The 24,124-nt window shown below is 45.1% G+C and overlaps 1 protein-coding gene across 1 annotated transcript in view; it reads left to right on the plus strand.

Moving 5' to 3' along the window:
- Positions 1-961: 961 nt before the first annotated feature.
- The window catches only part of LOC110497754 (homeobox protein Meis2), a 107,858-nt gene continuing 84,695 nt past the window's right edge, over positions 962-24,124 (plus strand). Inside the window, 7 exon segments of the mRNA XM_036954718.2 lie at positions 962-1,592; positions 2,145-2,374; positions 3,150-3,291; positions 3,670-3,720; positions 4,377-4,427; positions 5,024-5,173; positions 13,766-13,880. Of these exon segments, the coding sequence (XP_036810613.2) occupies positions 1,581-1,592; positions 2,145-2,374; positions 3,150-3,291; positions 3,670-3,720; positions 4,377-4,427; positions 5,024-5,173; positions 13,766-13,880 (751 nt within the window). The 5' untranslated portion in view covers positions 962-1,580.

Genomic DNA, 24,124 nt, shown 5'->3' on the forward strand with positions numbered 1-24,124 from the left:
AGGGAAAAAGGGCTATAGCCTCAGCGCAATCGATGGCCGGAGCGTTGCTCCTCCTCTAAACTTCAAACTCAAGACATGATTGATGATCTTGGGGAGCTTTGATAATTGACTACTCTGAGGTAAGGCACGGATTTCTATCTAGAGAGGGGATTGGACGAGAGAAACATACAAAATGACTTTCTCTACAAAAGCTTTTTCTTTTTGGAAAAGTTCATTCTGGACTGAGAAGGGGTGCGCCATATCGTTTAATTTGCTAAACAGCCCCGTTCATAATTAGCAGTACGATTAAAAGGTATTACCGAGATATTTCATACTAGGCACACCGGCTATAACCACAACACAAGATAACAAGTAAGCGTTAACAAGTAAGCGTCATGCTCATAAATTAAACTCAAAACGAATCAGGTATCTTTACAGTGTCATTATAGATGATTTGACTAGAGATCATGTTTTGATTGCGTGACGGATTCTTAGTTTAGAATATTTTTGAGTGAAAACAATAAGTATGAGTGGTGATGTGTGAACAATAGGCTGTTCATGATTTATCATATTTATGATAACTTTTTTTGACTCGTGAACGGTACGGGGTGCCACGCGTATTTCTTTCAGACTATTTGCAATAGTGAAACTAGAACAAGTTAGTCGTGCGCCTTAGCTCGGGCATTTCCTACTGTTATTATACAGCGCTATAGGTCCGCGTTGGCATGTATAGGAAAACGCTGCTTCGGATCTAAAAGCAGAGCAGAGTAACACAAATAGGCTACTTCACTTTTTTGCCTCTCACTTATCAGCGAAGGGAATTGCCTGGGAGTGTAGAATCTGTGTTGTTTGGCTCCCCCCGTGAGGAGTTGAAGCCGTCCTCGTGCATACTCTGCATATCACAGGATTTGGTCTCTCCTCTCTTTCTGTAGCTGCTGTAGGACTGGCTATGGCCACCGCTACTTCCGGGTTCCGTCATTTCATTCTCCCGCCGATCAGCGCAGCAAACTGACTCTGTTCTATAAGCAAGCTAGCAGCCAACCTGCCAACACTCGCTGACACTCACTCATCTCAGACCGCGAGATAGACGAAATACCTACGGGGGAAGGAAAGATCTGAATTGCAATCTCTTAATTTCTATTGCTTTTTCTTTTTACAGTAATAATAAAACAAGATAGCAATCCGGAGGCATAAAGAGGACGCGGACTTGCTGGATGAAAACGGGCTGAAAAGATTCATCCTCTCTTGAACATCATCACCAACCATCATTCATTCATTACCTTGACAACCCCTGGCTTTGATTGACAGCTGGAGTGGCAAAAAGCCACGAGACACGACAGTTTAGTTACATGCAGGTTGTTGATGGGCCGATTGTAACCTTCAGTTTGGTGCTTGACAATTTTTTTTATTTTTTGGGGAAAGAGGAAAACAAGAAAAATTGCAAAACTCATCCTGATGCTTCTGCTTGCACTCTACCACATTGGAGAATAGGAGAATTCGCAAAGTTGGTTGAAAAAGGAATCTTACCACTAAATCACTTTCTAACCTGACTGGGATATTAAATATACGACACATCCAGGAGTTTATTGGAGCGCAGCCTGATGGCGCAAAGGGTAGGTTTTAAATCTCCAACACTTACCTATACAAATCCACTCTAGGAGGGCCTCCATATCGCTATCCTCTTGTCAGTGGCGGCTTATTTATAAATTGTTCATATCTAAGCCGTTTTATTTGACATTTTTGCAGTAGGCTACCTTTACTCTTCAAGCGGAGTTAAAGCCTCTGCTTAACCGACGGTCTCCGCAGCATTCGTGGAGCAGTTTTAAAGGGACTCCTAAGTAATTCGGTGTTTTGCCAAAGTAACCCACCTTCGGGGATTCAGAACTTTAAAATGTTTTTGGTAATTACAAATACAAACCTTATCAATGTATTCACTTGGTAGTTTAGCCATAGCGATTGCCTTTTCTGCCGAAGCAACAGGAATGGCACAAGGATTTGCTTACTTTTTTCAATTGCTGGTGTAGTAGCCTCGTTTTACTATAGCGCTTTGACTGTAGCCTACTATGACTTCAGTAACATGTTACCTGATAACTAGCCTATATGTACATTTTGGCCACGTTACGCGTGAATTTCTATCCTCTGACTTTGTTGTTGTTTTATTCCAGTACGATGAGCTGGCCCATTATGGTGGGATGGACGGAGTCGGGGTCCCGGCGTCTATGTACGGAGACCCGCATGCTCCACGGCCGCTACCCCAAGTCCATCACTTGAACCATGGACCACCGCTCCATGGCCAGCACTACGGTGCTCATGCACCCCATCCCAGCGTTATGCCCAACAGCATGGGCTCCGCTGTCAACGATGTTTTAAAGAGGGATAAAGATCAAATCTATGGGTAGGTGGACTATAATTACATACTTTATTTTTTAATATATTTTACGCTTTCAGTGTGTTTTGACTTATGGACGTTTTACTTGTTGCAAAAGTTAACCCAGCGTAGGCCTATATGCATTAGCAAGTTTACAAAATGAAGTGTAGTTTAGCTAAAAATGTAATATTGTCAAAACCTAGAGGTCTATGTTTATCAGTCATCTGATATTATCACAACTTACATTTTAAAAATAATATGGATAACCATTATAGTATACAATTAAAACTAAGCATGTTTTAAATAGAAGGATGCATCTTATTGGCATATTGTAAAAAGGGAATAAACACACACAGCAACGTATGGTTATGGCTACTTGTAAACAAGTTGATAGGTCCGAGTTTATATTTGGTATAATCGCCAAAACATTATAATAGTCAGCACTAATGCGTCAGTGTCCGTGCGTAAAATGCATTGGGAAAATATAAGACAAATTATGTAATTTGTAAACAATGCATTTTTGCCATTGATGTGCACATAGCTTATTCATAAAATGTTTACAAAGTAATCTACTTTATGGAAAAATGTGGAGATACGTTTCAAATGTTATCTCAGTCAAAACCTTGGAAAGTATAGTAGTTTAAATTATTCCTGACAAATTCTTCACTATTTACACTCCTTGGGATCTTTAGTTTTACGCACAACTTTAACTTGCTGTGTCGCCGTGTGATTAGCTTGTGTTAAGCCTGTGTGGAGGAGCTGGCTGCCAGGTTGTGCTCAGGCTCTGTTTCCCCTCTTGCAGTCACCCATTATTCCCGCTGCTCGCGTTGGTTTTTGAGAAGTGCGAACTGGCGACGTGCACTCCGAGGGAGCCTGGGGTAGCAGGCGGCGATGTCTGCTCCTCCGACTCCTTCAATGAGGACATCGCAGTCTTTGCCAAACAGGTCACTTTTTAATATATTTTCTAAACACCTAATAGGATTTTCCAAGTGCTCATGGCACACGTAGCACACGTATCTTCTTGTTAACTTTTTTACACATTTCACTTTTTTGATTTTTAAAGTTAAAGTTGAACATTTGAAAATTAAAAGTGTGTTTGTTAGGTTATATAATTTCGAAGTTAAAACGCAAATACACTGATAATATTGACTCATTAATGTCTACACATGCAAACATAATATAACTTTGAATTGTGTTTTATTTATTATACAACATTATTGCACTAAAGTCAAATATATATTTTGGAATGGATTCATGACTAAATGCATTCAACGCCTGTAAGAAGTAGTCGAATTAACCCCACATCTTTGGTGTTATTCTAGGTCCGAGCAGAAAAACCTTTATTTTCATCAAATCCAGAGTTGGACAATTTGGTAAGCACTATGCACGACCGTTTGCTTTTCAATTCCCTTTTTGGTGTAACTATTACTTCTACTTAGCTTGTTTTTGACTTAAACCATGCTCTTGTGTTCTCAGCATCGCAAAGTAAACATGTAAGGATTTGATGCAAAAGCACAACACAGATGTTAGATAGGTTTCTTTGAAGTGAACAAGGGGAAGCTCTGAGGGGTCTCGAGTGGCACAGCATTACGCTGCCTACAGGAGGCCGAGAGGGAAGCCTCTGATTAGGCTAAAAAGCGCTGGGACTCTCACTGTGCGAATCCTGCGCCATGGTCACTCATTGGGAGCAATGGAGCAGGGTTTGCCGTTGAAATCGCTGCCTATGTAGCCCAGATCAATTGGCTCGGTTGACCAAATGTGTCTTGCCTAATTCAGTTGTTAGTTCATCTTAACATTTTTATTTTTCGAATGTTAAATGAATAGCGAATGCAGTATCGCACACCACGACAAATGTGGGAAGCATAACTTTGCTCGAGAACCCCATTGTCTAAACTTCAAGAAAATGCAGGAGTGTGTTTTTGTTATATGAAGTGAAAATAACAATGCCTTATGCTTACCATTCCATTATACTTCATAATTTGATGACTCCAAAATGTTGATTTTTATTTTTGTTTATTCCTGTTTTCAGATGATACAAGCCATACAAGTATTACGATTTCACCTTTTGGAATTAGAAAAGGTATTTTTTTAAATATAATTCATATTTGTATTGTGTGATTATAGTGTTTGAGACGTGATCCGCTTTAGATTCTGCATGTGGTCCTGTATTTACATAACTCGTATTGTAAGTAGCCTAATTTGTTGCACAAATGTGAAAGTTAGACAGTTTTTGAATTTAGCTGAAAATGAGTTTACATGTGATGTAATACATTATTAAGAGAAACATTCATATTCAACTATTAAAATACCATAATATTTAATTGTCATAAAGAGACTCATAAAATAATTCCGAGATATTGGATTGAATTCACACTCTTGGGCCTATACAATACACTGACCGTATTGATAATGCTTTGGCATTATTGTTATGGTAATATCACAGGTTTGAAGGCTGGAGATTTGGCCTCAACTGGTTATTATATGCCGAGCTTACGCATGGTGTTTATTTTTTTCCGTTCAACTTGTTGCCCTGGTCTCAAGAGAATAATAACAGCTGCAACAATGTGACTATTGTTTCCTTGCGCGGATAATGTCCCTTAATTGTAGGCTAGATATTCTTGGACTGTCTGCACCGTTTCCCCATCCTGACCATTTTTTATTTTCTCCTTGTTCTAGGTGCACGAGCTCTGCGACAATTTTTGCCACCGGTACATCAGTTGTTTGAAAGGAAAAATGCCAATAGATCTAGTTATTGACGAGCGGGATGGAAGCTCGAAGTCAGACCACGAAGAGCTCTCGGGATCTTCGACCAACCTAGCCGATCACGTAAGTAATAAGCTTTTCTATCTTTATAGTAGTTTTATCAGAAAGTTATAGAGGCCTGTTACGGCGTCGTTGTGTGAGTGCGTATTGTTTGTTGTTTGTCATATTGAAGTAGACGTTTTCAAATAGTCATTTGTGACATTTTATTGTCGTTAGAAGTTGTTTCAAATGTATTTTACTAAAGGTGTAATTTGTTGATTGTTTTACATGGTGTGAACTGTCATTATAGTCACCGTTTAGCCTGTGTTGTGGTATATGTCCTCAGCAGTAGGCCTGTTGGTGCTGTTGCATGCTGCAGATGCATTTGGGAAATCGATATTTTTAGGTCAAAAGTCATTTGTGATACAATGCAGTGAGTTATTGTTTTAGTCTTTTGATTAGGGGCATTCATGTGTGTATAATTACTGTTTGTCTGTGTGTGTGTGTGTGTGTGTGTGTGCGTGTGCGTGTGCGTGTGCGTGTGCGTGTGCCTTTTGCGCGCGCGCGTGTGTGTGTGTGTGTGTGTGTGTGTGTGTGATAGAGAGCGTGTGTGTGACAGAAGGCGAGAATGTGTGCATGTGTGTTATGTTTTTTTGGGGGGATATGGATTGTTTTTTGGGGGATATGGACTGTTGGACATTGAATGTGAAAGCGATTAAATGTTGCTCAGAATTACAATAGAATAGCACGCTTTTGGAGTGGACTAATGATTAAAAAAAGCAAGGGCATAATTCCGAGAGACAGTGTAAGAGACTATAATGATTTGGGGCGTGCGTAAAAAAGCTTTCGTATTTTGCTGCAGAAAGGGCGAAAGTGATATTCAGTATGGGCTACCATCAATGTCAAGTTCATAATGTGGTATTAGGCCTACCTCACGGCTTGGCAGTGCAGTAATGGCGTTACTTGCTGTTGCTGTTAATGTGTTTAATTGTTTCTTATTGATCGCCCTGTGGTTCTGCTCTGCAGTGACTCTCTCCTCTGCACCCCCATTTTATGGACTTGAGTTTCCATAATAATGAATTCAATGACATACACCTGAAGTACAGTGCCTTTAAATGTCAAGATTTATCCCGTGCCTTAAACGCGTCTTGTTCGGTGTAAAAACGGGACGCTGCATATAATCGGTGCATTGTATAAAGGCCTAACGTTGATAATTCATTATTGATTTAATATCTGGGATCAGATCTAATATCCCTATTAAATAGGTTGTAGGGATGACGTTTTGGTGAATTCGCGGTGTGTATTTCGTGACAGAGTGACTGGTTTATATCTGAGCAGCACGAGCCCAAGCCTATTAGGAATGAAAGCAGATTTAAGTATTATTCAAAGTCACTGCGCTGCAACTGTTGGGTCTAGCTATAATAGCGGCTGATTCTCTTTGAAAAGCCGGCGCATTGTTCAGAGTTGCGCAGTCAGAGTGCAACGCATAAGGTGAATTAAAACACAATTAACACCCGTAGCAAAGTGGGGCCGAGCAGCGGTTAAAAGTTCAACATGGTGGAGCTCCTCTCCAGAATAGGCTAAGTGTAGAAATGAGGCATTCTGTTGTTTATACTGAAGAGATTAGATAAACTTGCCTGTTTAGTTTCGTGGCAGATGGTTGATATTCAAGCCAATTTCCAATGTTCCCTCGCAATGTTTATCCCTCGCAATGTTTAGACCTATGCAATTGTCATCGGGTCCAGTTGTGAGAAATATTATTTTGATAATTAGGTCATTAAATATGCCAATAAAGAAAATCAGGACCAGCAATAAACAAACGCGAAGGTGCACGACAAGTCATTTATCTTGGGATCGTTCACACTGACCACTTCATTAGTTGTTTTATTTAGGTTGGAGCGATTTCTTTCTTTCTTGTGGCAGCAATGATCATTTTACTACAGCTAATTGTTGTGCACAGCCTTACTAAAGCGAAGGGAGGTTGCGTATGCGTTTCTATATCTTGTTTACTGAGCGACTATAGTGCTGAACTGTATGTAGTGTGATTACAGGCTAATAATGTACATGCTCTCAGATTATCTTTATTCAAATGTAAAAAATAATTTAAAAAAATAAAAAATAAGATGTGCAGTATAAAATAAGATGTGCAGTATAAAATACACTGTAGCGTGCACGGACTGTTACGTTGTTATAAACGTAACGTGTACTGTGATAGGCTGAGCACATATTTATTGTTGCACTTACATGTATCGACTTTTTATTATACTTCTTGACAGTAATGTGAAATGCAGTGCAAAATATAATTGCTGATATAAAAGTAAAAACAGTACGGCTCAAACTATAGGTCAAGGGTCATGAAGAATACCGGATGCATACAACAGAAGAGTGTATATTATAGTGCCCTGTGCTTAACCAGGCCCTAAAACCCTGTAGTTAATGACTATATCCCCCACATTATGCTCACTCATTTCCATATAATATTTTAGTAGTTTGAGTTGTATATGCCTCAAATACGACGAGGAATATAATGAGTGAACACAATATTGAAATCGGTGTATAGCAACACGTGTGTGTAGGCCTGTGTGTAGGCCTACTGTTGGGTTTCTGAGTTGCAGCTACACTTGTTTTGTTTTATTTATTTTACTATTTATTTTGCTTCTGTTTTATTATTCATTTCTATCCTCTCTTCTAGTTGGAGAGGGGAAGGCAATTTGATAGTTAGATATGCTAATTTATTTAGTTAGAATCTCTCACGTCCATTTTTCTTTGCTTTGATATGCATTTTTAATATATAGCCCAGGGCTACATCTCATTTGGTGAAAGTTGGGCTTGCTGGAGATGATGAGGCTCTTCACGGAGACAGCCCGTTGAGCTTGTTTTTCCCCCTCTCCCTTTCCCTCTCTCTCTAACAAGGTATCATGGTCTGACTTCAGTATTCAACGTTTGTCCAGGGGATAAACGTACAATTTTGACAGTTAAGTTTAGGCATGAATTCCGACTGGTTAAGGTAAGGGTTAATGTTTGGGATAGGGGTTACGGTAAGAGTTAAGGTTTGGGATTGAACCCCCGATCCTCGGAGCCAGAGCATGCAAGCCTACTAGATGGTAATAGGTGCTCACGTTGCCCCCAGTGGACGGTATTGAAGGCATCTCCCAACGTCCTGGGGACCAGGACAAACGTCAAATACTTAAGTCGATTTGATGTGACCTGGCTGCTCTCCCTCTCTAGCCCCCTCAATTCTCTACCTGACAGTAGACCCTAATAAGTGCTCTGTTATTTACACTTCAACGCTGTATTGTCAGAGCTGATTGGATTATACCATTGTCAGAGGGGGCCTTTATGGCACTGTTGATTTCTTACGTTGGATTTCTATGACTATTGCTGTACTCGCATGTCTTTTAATTAATGAAATGACATTTCTGCCTTCTCTGTGCTACATCCAATTAAGGCACCAAATAGTCTAGAATGAATGGTTGCGGAATATGATCTGTTCTAATGAATTTGTTCTTTGTGCCTCCTCGTGTCTATTGTACAGCCTTTTTCCACCAAGCTGTACATATTGGCCAAGATTTGATTTATCCCCCAACACATGCGCATGCTGTTGACATCTTTTTTTACGACTTGTGCATAGTCTGTTATGAAGAAATATTGTTGGATTTGAGTTTTCTGCCACTCTCGGTTTTTCACTCAACGCTTGAGGGCTGTTGGTTATAGTTCCCACAAAGGTTATGCAGGTTATCCTAGCACTGCACGGCCAGAGAGAAAACACTAGTGTTTACATTTGGTTCTCTGGTAAAGGCTTGGGCTGTAAAAACCCATTGATCTGATGGAATGATGATGACAAGGAATCAAACCGATAATATGACATCTTGTACAACGTACAATGGCGTTTGTTGTTGTCATTGGACATGTAATGTATGTCCTGTTTCTTTATGTTCCTATGCTTAGCACTACACACGCTTTGCTCCATAATCATACACTCTGCCTCCCTGTGTTGGCCTTACGTCTAGCCTCCGGGGCTTCTGGTGCTGTCGAACCATGGAATTTCTCCATTTTGGAAGATGTTCTAATTTAACTAGCACTTAGCTCTCGCCGACCGAACTGTCTCTGTTTGGATCCCCCGTCAAAATAATATGTAGTTGAGTGGCCTGACTGCACTGTTCCAGACAATTGTTTTGTGATGGTAGAACGTCTGGGCCGACGTTTCCTATTTGATTTGTGTTCAGATGCAGGGGCCTGTTGGCAGGCATGTCTAATCAATATGGGTAGTAAGGGAGAGAAATACACACAATCCCTACTCGCCCGTCCCTCCCTCCTAGCTCCCTCCCTCCTAGCTCCGTGCAATGGACGCAGATGCAACCTACAACTGAGCCGGGGAGAAGAAAAAAAACGTTTCTAAAGCAGTAGTACTATTAGTTGTCAGATGACTTGCATGTTACACCTATTGCACCATGCATATTCATAATGACTACTGCCCAGGGGTGTGTATTCGCAATGCCTTTTCTTGTTGTTTTGTCATCTGAAATATTTGAGCTGTATTCTAAGACGCTGTTATCTGTGGTCGAGATGTCTTTTTGAATCAATCAGTTGTCAGATTGACGAGTAATGTTCTCGTGTTGGTATGAGTCGATGTCGTCAATCACATAGCATTCAATGGAGTGGAATCCCGTTCTTATCTGTGCATTCTGATAGAATGATTGCACATGTAATGTGCCATTCAGTGGAATGAGACTTATTTCGCCCTGAAGTAAATCCCCCACCATACACTCTGGCAGTCACCCAGGCCTCTCTTAAAACACACAACAGTGAATTATTAGTTACTTAATTAATGTTTCCTTTCTATTCTCGAAGGATAAATGTAGGTCTTGTAAAAATGCTCAGTTGTTCAGCAGAAGAGTACCTTCACGTTTAACATCTTTCTTTGGCGTGTCTCTATAATTAAGTGTAAAAATCGTCCAAAATGGCCGAGGACTTTAACTGCTTACGAGGGGTGGCAAGATGCGTCTTGAAATGTCAGCCGGCTATGATTAATGAATCTGTATGTTTCTAGTGTGTCAGCATTATGGGACATGTTCAGCACAGGAGCCTCCCAGGCCGAGCCGTTGAAGGCAGTGTTGTTAGAGACTACACTATACACCAGTGTAGTCCCCTGAATCACTCTGCATTCTTTTCTTTTTCAACCCCCCCCCCTAGGTATCTTGGGAATTTGAACAAAATTCAATGACAGCGCTAAATCAATTTGATTTGAAATTCCAAGGGGGAAAAGCCGGTGAAATTGCTGCGATGGGCATGTCAGACGTGTGTACATGAGAAAAGGAGGAGAACAGGAGCGGAGGAGTGAGTTGTTCTCCTGTGGCCCTGATGCACTACAAGCCTCTCCCCCATATTGTCTCCTGCTTTTATATTAATTACAACTTGCATTATCAGCTGTGAGACGCTAACCCCAGCAAATAGAAAAGTCAGCCCCGGGAGACCAGGCTTGCCTTGTATCTTATTTTCCATCTCGTCTACCTATTGTGCTGCCTGCCTGTCTGTCTGTCTGCCTGTCTGCCTGCGCTGTGTGTTGTGTTGTGTTTGCTCGTTGCTGCTCTCGTCTCTCCTCCTGGTAACAGTGCTCTTTAACACAATTAGAGAAGAGCATGGAGTGAACCATGTTTTGACTCGTAATTATGCCAAGCTACAGGGAGTAGTCACATGACGTGGTGCTGCTGGCTTTATCCCCCCCTTTTCTTCTTCTGTTTCTGTAGCGCTCTTGGTTTTTAGATTGATGAAGGAAGACCCTTTTCGGCGACGTAGGTTTTTTTTCCCCTCCAGCTTGTTTGAAGTTTAATGGACTCAAACACCCTTCCTAGCTCAGAAAGGTTAACCTTGTTGAGTGTGGAAAGTTAATGCCGGTGTTGTGATATTTCTTGTCATGTTGTGCGAGAGCGGTTATTGAAGAGAGGTGAGCGACAGATATGCACACTGTGGCGTCTGTTTGACCAAATGAAAACATCAGCATATGATTGGCCCTACATAATAATCTTACCGTTGTTTGGTCTTTGCTTATGTTACTGTGACCAACTAGGCTTAGTTTAGTCCAGGCCTAGATCCCTGGCCAAGCTTCCATTTACTGTACTTCTGGCTAGCAATTCACTGCCAAATATCACTCCCTTTAACACCATTAGCTAAGGTGTCTCTGATTTTAATTTAGTACCCGAGCCATTAAAAATGACACATTACTGTGCAATGATAGCTAAATGAAGTCCTATCGATTCAGCCGTTGCATTAAATCCATGTGGTTCCCTGGCATAGCTGGCCCTCAGACTAGAAGGTGACCTGGCTGGCTGCAGTGTTGTGGATGTGAAGAGAGAAAGAGAAAGATAGAGAGAGAGAGGGAGTTAGTTAGCGTACTGTAATGTATAGTAGCTTTCTAGGCCAGTCTGGCCGGCAATGGGTGTTTCAGTGTCAGGAAGTGGAACCCAGTCATTTTCTTCCCTTAGAACAACAAGAGGCCATTTGGAGTCTGGCTCTGGCTAAATACATCATACACTGCCTGGGATTCTTGACGCCTTTTTCCCTCTCTCTCTCTCTCTCTCTCTCTCTCGATCACTTACATTTTTTTTATGGCATTTGCTCGTGAGACTTAATTGAAGAGTTATGAGATGTCTAACATTAGTGATGTTACTCTCTATGTAAAAAAATATACCGATACTTGTAAACAAAGGCTCTTGGACGCATCAAAGCCCATCTCAGCCCATATATCTGATCAATAGCCCAGGTAAGCAGTAGATCCCAATCATCCGTCCCCTCTTAATTAAGTAGGGACGTTCTTCTTTTCCACTCCCTTGTTCAGAAGGGCTAAAACCCACGGGGGGCTATTGTTCGGTCCGGCCTGCCTTATTCCCCCCCACCTCCTCTCCTCTTCTGGGTAATTCTCCCAGTTCTTTATCTGATTGCCATCCGGTGAACAGCTGACGCTGAGAGGGGTTGTAGTGGAGCGCTGTGGCTGGGGCTGAAGGGCCTGCGTCTGTCTGCTGTTTGCCGCCCCGCTCTGAGCTGTTTGAGAACACAGCCTTCCTCCCTGAAAACGTACCAGATAAAAGGAGGGCTGCTGAGCTGAGGCACAGCTGGAGCAGGAGCACATAAGGACCAGGCACCCAAGGGAACCAGCGAGCCAGTCAGCGAACCGCTCTGTGCTGCTGTCTCATAGCCTCTCCTCGTGAACTCCTCTCCAGGCCCTCCCCTGTCTGTCCTCCCCCAGAACAGCTCACTCAAACTGGGACAGCCTCACTAGCAGGCGAAAGTTCAGCGCGAACGCTACCGATCTGAGGCAGAATGGTAAAAAAACGGGCTCTTTTGAAATATTTCTGTGCCATGTATTCCCCTCCCACTTTTCATATATGTATGTGTGTTTGTGTGTTTGAGACTGAAAAAAGAAAGCGGGGAGAAGTGGGATGAGGTTTGTGGGAAGCCTTGGTGCAGGCCTGTGTTTGTTTGGCTTGGGCTCCTTTCAAGGGGCTGCTTTTCCAGGCCCCCAGACAACGTTGGGCCAGCATTCGCCAACATTTTGTCATCGTGTTCAGGTGATGAGTTATATTTGAATAGGCTATCCTGTGTGTTTGTGTGGTTGTGTGTGTGTGACTCATGTGTCTGTTTGTGCTGTGTGTCTCACAGTCTGTCTCTCTGTGGTGTGAATGGCAGAGGAAATTCCCCCTCTAGCCTGCCTTCGTGTGGCACTGATAAAGCCTTTCCTGTACAGTACTGTAGAATTCCTGTTTCCCGGTCCGGACCTGCAGGGACCTGGGAAAGACCAGGAGAGAGAGGAAGGAGAGAGAGGAAGGAGAGAGAGAAAGGAAAAACTCTACTTATGAGCTCTATATTTTTCTGTAAAAACTATTACTGCACCAGTATTTGAGCCAGTTTGCTCTATAGGAGTGCTCTGTACTTTCTCTGAATGTGTGTGTGTGTGTGTGTGTGTGTGTGTGTGTCTCTGTCTCTGTGTGTAGGGGCGTGTGTAGGTGTGCATTTTTGGCAGATTAGAGGGAGAATCACTGTCATATCTTATTTTCATTTCTGACAGTGCTAATGATGAATAGCTCTTGTGGTGTATTTAGGCTTCTTACCTCGATATTTCTCACTTGACACGGAAGTCTCAATTGGTTACGGTATAAACTAACTCCACGGGGCCCGGCCATATGTGTTTAGACAATTCTTCAGCGAGCGCCCTGCCTGCACCGTTCAAAATCAGACGGCACATTAACCGTCGTCGCTGTGTTGTGTGCTCTTATGTATTAATGAAACTGTGTGATTGCAGAGTTGAGACTTTAGTGCCAGACGGTTTAATGCGCTAAGCTTGTTTCTTTCGGCCTTTGATTGTAGTGGCATTGTTGATTGTGTGCGAGGGGCAAAATGAGTGGAACTCTTTGCTTGCCCAGAAAATGTAAGCAGTCCAAGAGATCCTCACTGCACTGTAGACTCTTACAGATGTCACTCTCATGTTTCCAACATACTCATGTGGTCTCCCTTTCTCTTTCTCTCTCTCTCTCTCTCTCTCTCTCTCTCTCTCTCTCTCTCTCTCTCTCTCTCTCTCTCTCTCTCTCTCTCTCGCCACTCCTGGTTTGCGGTTTGGATGGGGAATGCGGACGGATGAATCCTCTCTTTCTCTCTCTCTCTCTTTTTGTAAAACCCATGCAGAACCCAGCTTCCTGGAGAGACCACGATGACGCCACCTCCACACACTCGGCCGGCACGCCAGGGCCCTCCAGTGGGGGCCACGCTTCACAGAGCGGCGACAACAGCAGCGAACTAGGTGAGCCAGCACACACACACACACACACACATCCCACACATACACACATAGAGGCATGCACATGCACACACACTCATACAAGCACACATGCAACATAATATTTTAAAGACTTGCCAACACACTACTTTTGGAGACGATCAAATTTACAATTACTGCTCATTAGAAATGGTGTTAAAGTGTTAATATTCTCTCACTTGCGCGCACACACACACACACACACACACACACACACACACACACACACACACACACACACACACACACACACACACACAGAGAGAGCAGCTTATTAACTGCTGTAAACTGTAGCTATTTAGAGGTAGAGTGCTAAGAAAGCTGGTGGTTAATAGGATATTTCTGCCAGTTCTCACTAGCATTTAAAACATATTAACTTTGCTAGCTCTACAAGCCCAATTACAGCTCAGAACAGCTTGTGCTTTTTATAGTCTGGACTGCCTGCCTGCCTATCATAATGCATACATTCTATTACAGTTATCATTTTTTTTATTTTTTATTTAACCTTAAGGCAATAAATAGGCCATAGTGGTGAAATAATTACATATAGCAATTAAACACTGGAGTGATAGATGTGCAGAAGATGAATGTGCAAGTAGAGATACTGGCGTACAAAGGAGAAGAAAAAAAATAACAGTATGGGGATGAGGTAGTTGGATGGGGTATTTACAGATAGGCTATGTACAGGTGCAGTGATCTGTGAGCTGTTCTGACAGCTGGTACTTAAATTTAGTGAGGGAGATATGAGTCTCCATCCAGCTTAAGTGATTTTTGCAATTTGTTCCAGTCATTGGCAGCAGAGAACTGGAAAGAAAGGCGGCCAAAGGAGGAATTGGCTTTGGGGGTGACCAGTGAAATATACCTGCTGGAGCGTGTGCTACGGGTGGGTGCTGCTATGGTGACCAGTGAGCTGAGATAAGGCAGGGCATTACCTAGCAAAGACTTATAGATGACTTGGAGCCAGTGGGTTTGGTGACGAATTATGAAGCGAGGGCCAGCCAATAATGCAAGTCATGTCTGTGAGTCTGCATTTTGGATAGTTAAACTGTTTAGATCTTCTTGTATTCACATTTTGTTGAACTATTGAAACACAGGCATCAACACGATGCATCAACACCAAAACAGAACAAACTTAAGTGATCTAACTCTGTTATCTTACTAGTGTCTTTGCTAAGACAACAGTGTTGATTAGCCATTAGCCTTTCCTTTCTTGTACTGCCCTTGTTTTCAGTGTTCTCTGTTGCAGTCAGATCTCCTTTCACTGGCGGCAGTGTGTGTGTGTGTGTATGTGTGCACGAGTGTGTGTTATTGTTTGTGTCCATTTCCATTCGGGGGTTTACATGGTGTTTCATCACACCACACACACACTCTTCTCTCTCTCACAGTCTGTCTCCACAAGACGCCAGACGCTTGTCATGTCCAATCATGGCTATCGTTTTGCCAATAGGCAATAAAATGCATCGATGGTGTGTGTGTTTCTGTTCTGTGGTTGTGCTGGTTTAATCATAGAGTCTGTCTGAGTCTGTGGGCCTGTTGGAGTGGCTGTGCTGCTGAACCATTACTGACCACAGAGACACTCCTAGAGGTGGGCCTGTGGTGGTCCCGTGTCAGGACTAGTTGCATTACAGGCAGCTGTCTGGCTGAGCGGAAGGGGCTTGACAGTGACAGTAACTCCGGCTCACGAGGTGCACTGCAAATTAGCAAGGTGGAAAGTAGCTCTAAGATTTAGCTCAAAGATTTAACCCACATTTACCCCATTTCTAGAAGTAAGTGTAGGTACATCTGTCAAATGACTTTTCTGTTATATTCAGGTTTATTTTATATTTATTGTTTGTCATTCCTGCAAAGCTAGTAGTAGAAGGGACTAAGCGATGCAGAAAAGAGGTTTGCACAAGGGGGAAAGGGATAGAGCAGAGAAAGTAGAGAGAGCAGAGAGAGCAGAGAGAGTAGAGAGCAGAGAGAGTAGAGAGCAGAGAGAGTAGTCAGCAGAGAGAGCAGAGAGAGCAGAGCGAGTAGAGAGAGTAGAGAGAGTAGTCAGCAGAGAGCAGAGAGAGAGTAGGGGAGCAGAGAGAGCAGAGAGCGTAGAGAGAGCAGAGAGAGTATGGGAGCAGAGAGAGTAGAGAGAATAGAGGAGTAGAGAGAGCAGAGAGAGCAGAGAGAGTAGAGAGAGTAGAGAGCAGAGAGAATAGAGAGAGCAGAGCGAGTAGAGAGAGTAGAGAGAGTAGTCAGCAGAGAGCAGAGAGAGAGTAGGGGAGCAGAGAGAGCAGAGAGCGTAGAGAGAGCAGAGAGAGTATGGGAGCAGAGAGAGTAGAGAGAATAGAGGAGCAGAGAGAGCAGGAGAGTAGAGAGAGCAGAGAGAGTAGAGAGAGCAGGGGAGTAGAGAGAGTAGGGGAGCAGAGAGAGCAGAGAAAGTAGAGAGAGCAGAGAGAGTAGAGAGAGCAGGGGAGCAGAGAGAGTAGAGAGAGCAGAGAGAGTAGAGAGAGCAGGGGAGCAGAGAGAATAGAGAGAGCAGAGAGAGTAGAGAGAGCAGGGGAGTAGAGAGAGCAGGGGAGTAGAGAGAGTAAAGAGAGTAGAGAGAGCAGAGAGAGTAGAGAGAGTAGAGAGCGCAGGGGAGTAGAGAGAGCAGAGAGAGTAGAGAGAGCAGGGGAGTAGAGAGAGCAGAGAGAGCAGAGAGAGCAGGAGAGTAGAGAGAGTAGAGAGAGCAGAGAGAGTAGAGAGAACAGGGGAGCAGAGAGAGTAGAGAGAGTATAGAGAGCAGATAGAGTACAGAGAGTAAAGAGAGCAGAGAGAGTACAGAGAGTACAGAGAGTAGAGAGAGCAGAGAGAGTACAGAGAGAGTAGAGAGAGTACAGAGAGTAGAGAGAGCAGAGAGAGTACAGAGAGCAGAGAGAGTACAGAGAGTAGAGAGAGCAGAGAGAGTACAGAGAGTAGAGAGAGTACAGAGAGCAGAGAGAGTACAGAGAGTAGAGAGAGCAGAGAGAGTACAGAGAGAGTAGAGAGAACAGGGGAGTAGAGAAATGCACTGCCTATTGATTATTTTACACACATAAGTACAAGTGACCTATAATCCACAGAGCACTTATCGACTCCTCTGCACCGGATCCAGTAACAGCTGATCAATATAGGCAAAGACAGTTACTGTACGACGCGGAGCAGGAGGCCGAGGAGGACCCCGTAGGACCTGGGCCTCCCTGCCCAAGACCAAAAGAGCCTAAATACTGTACACAGCTCCAGCTCAAAGCCTGGGTTAAAAAGCCCTTCAAACACAAGGAAAAGATGGAGGAGAGGGATAGAGCAAAAGAAAGAAAAAGAGAAATGTGGAGAAAAAAAGAGATTTGGGAAAATGAGTTGAGAGAGGAAATCAAGACAGAGAGAAAAAAAGAGTGTGAATGAGAAAAAAGAAGAGAGAAAGGAGAGAGAGAGGGGGCCGCTGATTTAATGGTCTAATGAGGCCGTTCTCCAGCCAGTTGTTTTGTGTGAGGCGCGCTCTGACCTTTCGCTCCGCTCAGGAGCCCAGCCGCCTCATTTTTCACATTCTTGCAATTACGTTAACGCTTGAAGCTCTCCCTGACTCCCGACTCTGACCCTTCCACTCTGACAGTCCCCACTCCTATCCACTCCACTTCACGCATGGCCAGGCTTCCCATCTCAACCATATTTCCACGTTAGAAAAATACACTCCTTAGTCGGAACACTTAAGCCCACAGTGAAAGAGCTAAACGTGTGCCTTACTTGGTTAATGAGGTATTTAACAGGTTAGCCTCTGTTAAAAGGGGTGGAGGTTAGTTGAGGTAAAAAGAATGAGGGGAGGGAGAGGGGTATAAGGAGAGAGAGAGAGAGAGAGAGAGAGAGAGAGAGAGAGAGAGAGAGAGAGAGAGAGACAGAGAGAGAGAGAGAGAGAGAGAGAGAGAGAGAGAGAGAGAGAGAGAGAGAGAGAGAGAGAGAGAGAGAGAGAGAGAGGGGGAGGCAGAAGGAAAGACAAGAGCTCCAGTTCAATCCTTTGGGTTCTGTGAGAAAACAAAACAAAACAGAATCAACCTTTTTCTGCAAACACCTTTAAAAGGTGTGTGGGGCTTAAATATCCCTCAATTTCTTTTAAAGGAGAAGTCTTAAGGACACCCTTTTGGGTCTTGTGCTTCCCAGCATGTGTTTGAAATGTTCCTGATTATATAAGATCTACACAGGGGGTCTCTGACCATGGCTGAGGGGATGCGTTGGCGAGTGTGAATTCTCCTCTTGTTTTCCTCCTCATGTTAATGAAGACATCACTTTGACAGTTTAGAGTTCCTGGTAGATGTACATTACAGTATACACCTCACATACCTCTCCCTCCTTACAGAGAGAGAAAGTGTGTGTGTGTGTGTGTGTGTGTGTGTGTGTGTGTGTGTGTGTGTGTGTGTGTGTGTGTGTGTGTGTGTGTGTGTGTGTGTGTGTGTGTGTGTGTGTGTGTGTGTGTGTGTGTGTGTGTGTGTGTGTATACAGGCCTCGAGATGGTCGCTGTGAGCAAAATGTACATTTGTAATCTCTGGCTTGTATCTCGGCACTGAGCAGCACTCTGAACCCCTGCCAGAAAACTATTTACCCAGTGAGAAAATATGTGTAGCCCCTCTTACGGAATAATTTACTGTGAAGCAGTAAAGCAAGGTGAAGCATGCTCAAAGCTGTCAGTAGAGATTGCCAGTTAAGGTTTTGACACCTTGTAAAGAGGGTTTGGGTACAGCACACAGGCCTGCTAACCCCCAACCCCCTCTGTCTCATCCTTCTCCACCTCATTCCTTCACACACTTTAAAAAAAACGGAATTTATTTAAAAAAAAACACAAGTATGCATTATTACCTTCAGACTTTCTGTGAGCAGGACTTCCTGTGTTCTAGCTTAAGAAACAGCACTGGCACATGGGAGAAGTTTCAATAGTTGTCCTTAAGAGATTGCAGCTCATTGCTCTCCACCATCAGACTATCAGCGTTGGCTCGGCTTACAGTTCTTTGGATTAGCAGCTCTTTTGATTTCTTCTGAGCTTATCTTGAGATATCAGAAACATCCTCACTACTGATACAGCTTCAGGGTAGGGAAGCTTTCTCTCATTCTCTCTCTCTGTCTCTCTGTCTCTCTGTCTCTCTCTCTCTCGCTCTCTCTCTCTTTAGACCGCTCCTGTAATTATTAGCTATGCATGAAAAGCAAATCCATTTTGACATCTTGAGTGGTGAGTAAAATGCCTCTCCACACTATTCCCCACTTTTACTATCAAAAGGCCCAGCAGAAAAAAAGATAAAACATTTTGTAAATTTTCTCAGCAATTGAACAATCCCCCATGTTCTGCAGAAACATAGACTCCCCAGAGAGATGCAGGGAGAGAAAGTGAGAGAGAGATTGAGGGAGAGAGAGAGGTTGAGGGAGAGAAAGAGAGGGAGGTTGAGGGAGAGAAAGTGAGAGAGAGGTTGAGGGAGAGAAAGAGAGAGAGAGGTTGAGGGAGAGAAAGTGAGAGAGAGGTTGAGGGAGAGAGAGAGGTTGAGGGAGAGAAAGAGAGAGAGAGGTTGAGGGAGAGAAAGTGAGAGAGAGAGGTTGAGGGAGAGAAAGTGAGAGAGAGGTTGAGGGAGAGAAAGTGAGAGAGAGGTTGAGGGAGAGAGGGAGGTTGATGGAGAGAAAGAGAGACGGAGGTTGAGGGAGAGAACGAGAGAGGGAGGTTGAGGGAGAGAACGTGAGAGAAAGGTTGGGGGAGAGAGAGAGAGGTTGAGGGAGAGAGAGTGAGAGAGAGGTTGAGGGAGAGAAAGAGAGAGGGAGGTTGAGGGAGAGAAAGTGAGAGAGAGGTTGAGGGAGAGAAAGAGAGAGGTTGAGGGAGAGAAAGTGAGAGAGAGGTTGAGGGAGAGAGAGGTTGAGGGAGAGAAAGAGAGAGGGAGGTTGAGAGAGAGCTAGAGAGAGGTTGAGGGAGAGAAAGAGAGAGAGAGGGGTTGAGGGAGATAAAGAGAGAGAGGGGTTGATGGAGAGAAAGAGAGAGAGAGAGAGGTTGAGGGAGAGAGAGAGGTTGAGGGAGAGAAAGAGAGAGGGAGGTTGAGGGAGAGCTAGAGAGAGGTTGAGGGAGAGAAAGAGAGAGAGAGGGGTTGAGGGAGATAAAGAGAGAGAGGGGTTGATGGAGAGAAAGAGAGAGAGAGAGAGGTTGAGGGAGAGAAAGAGAGACGGGGTTGAGGGAGAGAAGGAGAGAGAGAGGTTGAGGGAGAGAGAGAGGGGTTGAGGGAGAGAAAGAGAGAGAGAGGTTGATGGAGAGAAATAGAGAGAGAGGTTGAGGGAGAGAAAGAGAGAGAGAGAGAGGTTGAGGGAGAGAGAGAGGTTGAGGGAGAGAGAGAGAGAGAGGTTGAGGGAAAGAAAGAGAGAGACAGGTTGAGGGAGAGAAAGAGAGAGAGAGAGGTTGAGAGAGAGAAAGAGAGAGAGAGGTTGAGGGAGAGAGAGAGAGGTTGAGGGAGAGAAAGAGAGAGAGAGGTTGATGGAGAGAAAGAGAGACAGAGAGGTTGAGGGAGAGAAAGAGAGAGAGGGGTTGAGGGAGCGAGAGAGAGAGAGAGAAGTTGAGGGAGAGAGAGAGAGGTTGAGGGAGAGAAAGAGAGAGAGAGGTTGAGGGAGAGAGAGGTTGATGGAGAGAAAGAGAGAGAGAGAGAGGTTGAGGGAGAGAAAGAGAGAGAGGGGTTGAGGGAGAGAAAGAGAGAGAGAGAGAGGTTGATGGAGAGAGAGAGAGAGAGAGAGAGGTTGATGGAGAGAAAGAGAGAGAGAGAGAGAGAGAGAGGTTGATGGAGAGAAAGAGAGAGAGTGGTTGAGGGAGAGAAAGAGAGAGAGAGAGAGAGAGGTTGATGGAGAGAAAGAGAGAGAGGGGTTGAGGGAGAGAAAGAGAGAGAGAGGTTGATGGAGAGAAAGAGAGACAGAGAGGTTGAGGGAGAGAAAGAGAGAGAGGGGTTGAGGGAGCGAGAGAGAGAGAGAGAAGTTGAGGGAGAGAGAGAGAGGTTGAGGGAGAGAAAGAGAGAGAGAGGTTGAGGGAGAGAGAGGTTGATGGAGAGAAAGAGAGAGAGAGAGAGAGAGAGAGGTTGATGGAGAGAAAGAGAGAGAGTGGTTGAGGGAGAGAAAGAGAGAGAGAGAGAGAGAGAGAGGTTGATGGAGAGAAAGAGAGAGAGTGGTTGAGGGAGAGAAAGAGAGAGAGAGAGAGAGAGGTTGATGGAGAGAAAGAGAGAGAGGGGTTGAGGGAGAGAAAGAGAGAGAGAGGTTGAGGGAGAGAAAAAGAGAGAGGGGTTGATGGAGAGAAAGAGAGAGAGGTTGAGGGAGAGAAAGAGAGAGGCTCGGCGGGAGTGTGCTAGCCTTGGTGGTGGTGTGGTGTGTGTGTTTTCAGTGTGTGTTGGAGTGTGTGCAGCTCACCCACCCCTGGCCAGGGGCCCCTCTAGGCAGGGTCATTGTGGTTGAGCTCACTAGAGGGGGATCATTCCTGGTGGGGACAGGACTCCCTGGCCATATCCAGAAAGCACCAGCTAGCACAGTGCGAACATGGCCTGCTGAATCTGGCAGTTTCCGGACCTTTGGCTTCTTCTTCTCTTTTTTCAAGGCCTGGGTACAGCTTTTCTGTGTGTTTGAATGAGCCCCCCACAAATAAAAGTAAGGGAAGAAAAAGAGAGGAGGAGAGAAAATAATCATGAAACCACAACAGAAAGGAAGCCAGGGACTCAGCTAAAATGCAAGATGGAAGCCTTGTTGCGTTTTTGTGGCTGCTGTTCCTGCCCCAGAGTGAAATAGCTGGCTGTCTCTGGGTGCCTGTTCAAATTTAATTTAGAGTAGTAATTAAAGCTGAATACTGGCCCATAAACAACAGATAAACAATAAAGCAGAGCCTGGACCTGCTGTTCCATTGCCGTCACTCCCAGCTGTTGGAGGACTGATCATTTTTACCCAGTGCCCCTACCTCACCACAACACACCACCACAGCAACAAGGGTGTTTGTGTGTGTGTGTGTGTGTGTGTGTGTGTGTGTGTGTAAACATGCAGGCTATCCCTCCCTCTTCCCTCTTCTTTCAAAACAGAGGGCAGCGAAAGAGAAGGAAAGAATAAAGAAGGATAGAGCGATAGAAAGTGGAGTGAGGGCAGCCAGGATGAGGGCAGCCAGGCTGAGGGCAGCCAGGATGAGGGCAGCCAGGATGAGGGCAGCCAGGATGAGGGCAGCCAGGCAGAGGGCAGCCAGGCTGAGGGCAGCCAGGATGAGGGCAGCCAGGCAGAGGGCAGCCAGGATGAGGGCAGCCAGGATGAGGGCAGCCAGGCTGAGGGCAGCCAGGCTGAGGGCAGCCAGGATGAGGGCAGCCAGGCTGAGGGCAGCCAGGCTGAGGGCAGCCAGGCTGAGGGCAGCCAGGATGAGGGCAGCCAGGGTGAGGGCAGCCAGGATGAGGGCAGCCAGGATGAGGGCAGCCAGGCTGAGGGCAGCCAGGATGAGGGCAGCCAGGCTGAGGGCAGCCAGGCTGAGGGCAGCCAGGATGAGGGCAGCCAGGCAGAGGGCAGCCAGGATGAGGGCAGCCAGGGTGAGGGCAGCCAGGATGAGGGCAGCCAGGCTGAGGGCAGCCAGGATGAGGGCAGCCAGGATGAGGGCAGCCAGGCTGAGGGCAGCCAGGATGAGGGCAGCCAGGCTGAGGGCAGCCAGGATGAGGGCAGCCAGGATGAGGGCAGCCAGGCTGAGAGCAGCCAGGATGAGGGCAGCCAGGATGAAAGGTTTAGGAAGAGGAGCCTAGCCTCAGTAGATTGCTTACAAAACCACTTAAATGGCAACAATGATCGCATTAACAATAAATTAAGAGCTATCATGATGTGCCTGGTGTGCTTTCCGCCTGTGGCTTACTGGCATTTGGGCAATCAATCACGGTGTCCACACACCTTAGTGACACCCTAGCCAAAGCAGGAGACTGACGTCAGATAAACCCAGAGCTTTCCTACACAGGTCTGGCCGTAAAATAGACTTTACAGCATGACTTTCCTACATGTGTAAGATTAGTACATGAAGAGGTCTCCAAGGTGTTGTAACCTGTGTCACTACATGTCCAGGCCTTGCTACTCAGGTGTCTGTGGGGTTGTTGTGAAAGCATTGTCAGTGTCTCTGGGTTTGTTCGGAAGGGGCAGGGCTATTGTTGAAAGCTGAGAATAGTTGCTCTGGAGGGGGAAGAAAACACAGAACAGAGGGGATACTTTCATGATCCCATTAGCATAAGAGTGACTAAATTATTCATGCCGAGTGCTTAATCTATGGGGAAAAGTATAGTTAATGCACATAGTTTTAAAATGGATCCCTCCCGCTCCCTCAGCTCCCTCCACTCTGCACTGAGGCCAGATTCTTGCTGGATTCAGCATTCACAGGCATTTACGGGAACAGGGCCTCACTCTCTCTCTCACACACACAGACGCACGCACGCACGCACGCACACACACACGCACACACACACACACACACACACACACACACACACACACACACACACACACACACACACACACACACACACACACTCTCTCTCACATGCGCGCTGCTTTGCTCCAAGCTGTTTCAAAGGGCTCAGCTCTCAGGCTCATCCCCCTCTGTCTTTTAGTCTCTCCCTCTTTCTCTCTTTCCCTCTCTCACCCTCGCTCACTCACTCACTCCAGCACCACAGACTATCTGGCCCTCTTCCAAAAGGTGATTAAACAGAATGATCAGCTCCCTCTCTTTCTTTCTCCAGTCCCCCCTCCCCCTTCGCCCTCTCTCACTGCGTAACATGCTCAAATCTGTGGATTAACAAAAAAACACACATCAAAAGAAACAAAAAAGTTGTGTTAATGCCCTCCAGTAAGTCAACCAGAGGACTTCCAGTAACGTCATTTCTCACCCCCCCCCCCCTCTTTCCCGCTTCCCCCTCCAGTTTGCACCCCAAGCACTCTCCCCTTTCTCCCCTCCAATCCTCTCCTCTCTTCCTCTCATCCTTTCCCTTTGGTTCTCAGATGTTCCTCAGTCTCTCCCTCTCTGGCTGAGGCTAGGTCTCTCTGGTCCATAATCATGAACAGGCCGCCAGCCCAGTTCAGCCTGGCCCGCCCGGCTCTGATCAACCCGAGACTGGGTCCTCTTTCCCTCTCTTTCTCTCTCTGCAGCAGCACAGCCACAGTAACTGGGTCAGGCTAATGTGCAAACTAATGTTTGCTGGACATAGGGAAAAAATTACCAAAATTATTCTGACAGCAGCTGAAGAGAA

The sequence above is a fragment of the Oncorhynchus mykiss genome, chromosome 19, assembly GCF_057628025.1.
Source record: "Oncorhynchus mykiss isolate SJ-2025 chromosome 19, ASM5762802v1, whole genome shotgun sequence".
In the NCBI taxonomy this organism is placed as follows: Eukaryota; Metazoa; Chordata; class Actinopteri; order Salmoniformes; family Salmonidae; genus Oncorhynchus; species Oncorhynchus mykiss.